At 36.5% G+C, this 5,497-nt stretch overlaps 1 protein-coding gene across 1 annotated transcript; it reads right to left on the bottom strand.

Annotated features, from left to right (window-relative positions):
- Positions 1-3,799: 3,799 nt before the first annotated feature.
- LOC110725874 lies at positions 3,800-5,233 on the bottom strand. Its single transcript, XM_021905341.1, has 4 exons — positions 5,212-5,233; positions 4,466-4,676; positions 4,292-4,353; positions 3,800-4,194 (listed from the first exon to the last, which is right to left on the bottom strand). The coding sequence occupies exons 2-4, from the start codon at positions 4,623-4,625 to the stop codon at positions 3,970-3,972; spliced, it is 447 nt and encodes a 148-aa protein (XP_021761033.1). The 5' UTR covers positions 4,626-4,676; positions 5,212-5,233; the 3' UTR covers positions 3,800-3,969.
- Between the last annotated feature and the right edge of the window lie 264 nt (positions 5,234-5,497).

The raw sequence follows: 5,497 nt of genomic DNA, 5'->3' as shown, positions 1-5,497 counted from the left end.
TCACCCATATTCATTGTTTTATTAGTCACCCGCTAAGAGCCACGGGCCAGTGTAAGCATCTTGAATTCTCTCTAACTCACTCTACAATTCACTTCTCAAACTACTTTCCGAGCTAGCATAAATAGTCGAGAATAGTCAAGGATCTTCACCCGCTTTCTTGAGTTCTACAGTCAAATGTTGGGCGTGTTCTCCATACACAAAATCAGAGATTTTTTCTATCCTCCAAAATAGCCAAATTCCACCACTAAATCCTTGAGCCTCCACGCGACGTTGGCCTGAGAAGCCAATTTTATTGCAAATTTGCAGTGCATTCGCACCACTCATATGAGTTTCAAACAACACTAAAATTGTCGAATCATTAATTTGCACAAGTTCCTTAATGATATACAACTTATTACCAACTCCTTGAACATTCATACTTAAACTTTTTATGGACATACTAAAACTTGGAAAGTTTGGGTACTTATCACATACGTTAAATGGAACGTCAGACATCAAGCTTAGGAATGCTTGTCGAAGGGATTTTATTGCCCCCTCGATCTCTATTGGCAGAGTAAAATTCGCCATCATGCTCGGAGGATCGTGTTCCGGTTGAATGTAGGTGTCCAACTGAATCGATGCCTTGTTTGCCAATGGATGTACCACTATCAAGTACGGCCCTTCTGTCAGGTAATCCACAAACATCTCGAAGCTCGAGGAATCCGCAACTCCATTATCACTGGCACTTGATTTGGATTCATGATGAGGGCTTACTGGAATTGCACTATTTCGATTTTCCTTTCTCCTACTTCCAATTAGCTTAGAATATGGGGAAGCCAACTCTGATTTTTTGAAATTAGGCTTGGAAGTATTAAAAAATCTATTCCTATTGGTCAAAGGGATTCTATTATCTTTTCCTAATTTTTTATTATTCAAATTTGGTAAGATAATATTTCCCCGACTCTCGTCCTTGGCAATATCTCCTAAGATATTGTTATTGTTCAATAGCTTATCATTTACCATATCTACATGAGTATCCTTATTCAAAATATTCTCTTCCAAATCTTCAAGATTTCCGTCCTCAATCATAGCATCTTCGTTATCATTTATTTCCAAATTCATTTCAGAATTATCACCTTCCACAAAATCTTCTTCCATTTGATTTTTTTTCCATATATTTCTCAACATCGTCTGTACACTAGACGAAAGAGATAAAAAGGCACCGGTTCAAACCCCCCCTATGGCACCGGTTTTGAACCGTTGGGTATTTGAGGGATGCCAAATCCATGAAAATTTGGCACCGGTTCAAAACCGGTGCCAACTACTATGGCGCGTTTTTTTTTTATTTTCAATACCATTGGCACCGGTTCAAAGAAAGAACCGGTGCAAAAAACCCCACTTAAGGCAGCAAGAACCGGTGCAAAAAGTGTAAAAAAAATTTTTAAAAACCTTTTGGCACCGGTTCTGATCAAAACCGGTGCCAAAAATACCCCAAAAAAATAAAAAAATAAATTTTTATTTTTTTTTGCATTTTTTTCACTTAAATTGATATATAAACATTAACATATATATAAAGTTACATATTTTCATTTTTTCTGTTAACTTTCAAAACAAAATAGGAAAACAGCAGCTCTGTCGCATCAATATGCAAGAATATTAAAACTGTATGCCGGCAAAATAGGTAAACAGCCAAACACCAATATAAACAAAATAAGACTTGACTGCATAGGCAGAAATCAACGCAGCAGCTGCCAGAGCATTACAGCACCAACTGGCAAGGAAAAGCAGCAAAAACAGCAGCATGCACCCAGCAGCCTCACATGCAGCAAACCAGAGACCAACAAGCAACTAGCAGGACTGCAACAACACACAGGAACACAAGTTGCCAATAACAACAGCAACAGCAAGCAAATAACACAAAGGCAAGCAGAACCAGCAGCAAGCAAAAGAAATAGCACCAACAGCCAGAAAATAAAACAGCACTACACCACGAGACAGAAACTTGGCCAGCAATAACAGACCAGGCCAGCACCATCAAGACCAGGCACCAGCCAGCAACACAAACCTAATCCAGCCCAAAACAGCAGCCTGAACTAGAAGAACCAGCCAGCAATCAAATACAAGGCTAAACCTATATATGAAACATTGAAACAAAACCATTTCCAAACAAATGAAGATACATCCAAGAAAGATAAAAAATAAATAAAAGCAAGCCTCATCAACCAAGGATTCACGAAAAAAAAAAAAGATAAATTAGGGGGGTCAAAATAAACAAATATCATATTTACCTGCCAACATTCTAGAAGCGCTTTCCGTATGTAGCAAAAATTAATGAGAAATGGAAGGGAAGCATAGAAAATGTTTAGATTATACAACAAATTAGCAATGTTGGTTTGATGAAGTAACAATTATACTCTTTTCTTCCCTAGTGATCCTTTAAGTTTCTAGAAGTACTTGGTTTGTCTATAATGAGCTTTCTAGGGTTTTCACTATTGCTTTATGTAATTTTGCTCATGTCTCTGCAAGTTTCTGTTACTATTAGTTGTTTCTTATTAAAAGACAACTAAACAACTAGGACGATTGTTATGAAACATAGTTATTTTGGGTATGAGCTGATTTACATTGTGAGCTGAGATTGCTGAAAGAGGCTATGATTTGGGATAATTAGGCAAGTTTACCACAAATTTAAATTAGGTTGATGAGTATATGTTCACAATGTGTACATCAAAATGTGTAACAAACATTCAGACTATACAATTAATACTAGGCAAGATATGTCACTAACAATTTACAATACTACAACGGATCCTTTTCGTTCTTTCCATTTGAAATCTTTTTGCGAGACAAAAAAGGTCAAAATAGGAAGAACAAAAAGGATCAAATGGCGCATAAGTAAAGAGTTAAAAAGACTTGTCCACACAACATTTACACATCAGTCTCCATGATCTGCAAAATTAAGTATTACCTCGATTCCCAAGAATTAGGAAGATGGTATAGTGCATATCCAGGATGCCGCACATCAGCAGGGTAACTTCCCTGAGGCCTTGAATATGGGGTTCGCGAAACTGCAAATATAGATATACATAAGAAACATAGTCAATTCAAGTTCAATGCTGAAAATAACATGTCTACCTTTTTCACTGCTAAGGGCCTGAGTTGCCTAAAGGCTGACATAATCACATAGGTCCACAATGATAATTACATGCAAGAATTCAGGAATCCCTGACTTTCCCAAATAATTTGATCTTTTTAATTTCTAGGTGTTTTCACCTCCCAGATTTGGTTGCATGATAATCTACGCTTTGCTAAATAACAGGCTGCGGCCAACTACGGTAGTTTACAGGTTTAAATGAGTATAACAGTGATGTAAATAGTTTTCACTGTCACGCTGAGTGTAATTATTCCCAGGAATAGGATTTCCATAACTTGAGTATGTTCTGGGACCTCCATCCTCGAGACTAGGATTGCTGTAACTTGAATGTGTCCCAGGATAACAATCCCTGGGAGGCATTGGATTCAAACTTCCAGGAAAGGAGTAGGACCCTGCTGGTGCTTCTATTCTGCCAGAAAATCCAGCGCTTTCATATCTGGTATCTACCTGCATCAACAGTGAATATCATTTTTATATATTGTTGCAGAGTCGAAATTGGAATACATACAGGTAACAAAAATACATACTAGTATATTTTTTGGGTGGGTAAGAAACGTGGAAAATTCACAGAAATAATCATAAATGCACACAAGTAATTATGCATTTAGTCAATAAAACATGTAATGAATTTTGGGCACGTTTGGTTACTTAGGGGAAAAAAGGTGATAACAAGTATAAAAATTCAAGAGAGAATATTTTACAAGTTAGAGGGTCATATTCCAGCAAGTGGTTTCCAAAGTTTCAAAGTTGGTTTCCACAATGAAAAGCCTATCCTTCATAAAAGTGATCTTCCAGTAACATGGACTGGTAAGGCAGAACACAAAATCAATGATAGGAAGCTAAAAAGATGTATGTATAGTTAGAACGGAGCTCATATTAAACGCTATCCCAAACACTAAAGGAACCCCCAACCACCTCAAATAAAGCCAAACCATGTATTGAAAAATATAAAAGAAAAGAAGACCCACAGATGCATGAACCTCTCTACTCACATTGTTGTAAGGACGAGGCTGCATTGCCGCTAATGCGACAGAATGCTCCACCCCTGTATATCCTTTAATTGCCTGTATTAAGGAAAAATTAGGTTAGTTTCCAACTCGAGCATAAAAGAGAAAATCAGAGTAAAGACTTGTTAAGCATGATCCAGGCCTTTGAACTCACGTTGGCAGGGTTTGGCAGCGAAGCATGTCCAGGAGGACCAATCCAAGAGCCTGTCCCAAAATCTTAAATGGAGCAAAATCCATGAAAACAAATCATGTCACTATGATGAAAATGGAGGAAAAGAAAAATGTATAGGGTATGTCAATTAAATCACAGTCGAGTGAAGTAAAATACCTGTTTGAAGTCCCAACAAGGGGCTTGAATATTGTGAGTAGGGTTGTCCAGGATCACAGGCTGACAACCTAGAATCTGAATGGATAAAACTTTCATGGGAATATGATGAATGATCACCCTTGGACTTCATGCTAGACGACAATATAAGGGCACGCTTCATCTCATCAAGCTGCTGTTGTGCCTCTTTCCTACTAAGCTCTGTGAAGATGACCTAGTATTGTAATATCACCATTAAAAATAAGATAAAGTAGTGTAGATTCCCTTTACGGATTTGAGCAAATTTATACAAAGTATATGTCCACAAATTTGAGCAACTTCTTGTATACATTAACGCCTTAACAACATTATATTCCCTTTACGGATTCAGTTTTATATTATTGTGAAAAGCTTACTTTGATTTTCTTTATTGGTTGCGGTGACCAACATATAACTCTAATTTGTATAAATAAGGGCATGTTTTAGGCATGTAGACTTTTATTTAGCCAGCTTTCATCATTTGCAACTCAACTTTAGATAGCAGTGCAAGGTGAAGTAAGGACATGAATGACAAAGACAATTTGTTGAGTAGGCAGTACCAAAAAGTCATTGGACTCCTAATGAAGCAAAACCTGTATTTCACTAATTTCACTTTGAATTCCTACTAGTATCCTGGATATATCTCACTTTTCAAAAACCAAAACAACAAATTGAAAGAAAAAAAAAACAAAAATCATATACGAAGTAACTAGAAAGAACAGTTACCATACCTTCACCAGTATCCTTTACCATATGATAAATATAGAAATTCTGCAGCCGGAAAAATCCGTATGCTGTGCAGTTCTAGAATTGCCCAAAACCACCAAGCATATCAGATCTTTAATATTTCTGCCATCAATATATTTGAGATGATCAACTGACAGGTGGGATAAAAAAAATTGTTTTTAAAAAATTGCATTACTTCAAAATTTTAAAAACAAAATCATAAAATTAACCTAATTATAATTGTTGATGAAAATATTGACTATATATTACCATAAAAAGATGTACTAGGCG

Source organism: Chenopodium quinoa, unplaced genomic scaffold (assembly GCF_001683475.1).
Source record: "Chenopodium quinoa cultivar QQ74 unplaced genomic scaffold, ASM168347v1, whole genome shotgun sequence".
NCBI lineage: Eukaryota > Viridiplantae > Streptophyta > Magnoliopsida > Caryophyllales > Amaranthaceae > Chenopodium > Chenopodium quinoa.
The sequence above is the reverse complement of the archived record's forward strand: the minus strand, read 5'-3'. Positions and strand labels throughout refer to the sequence as shown.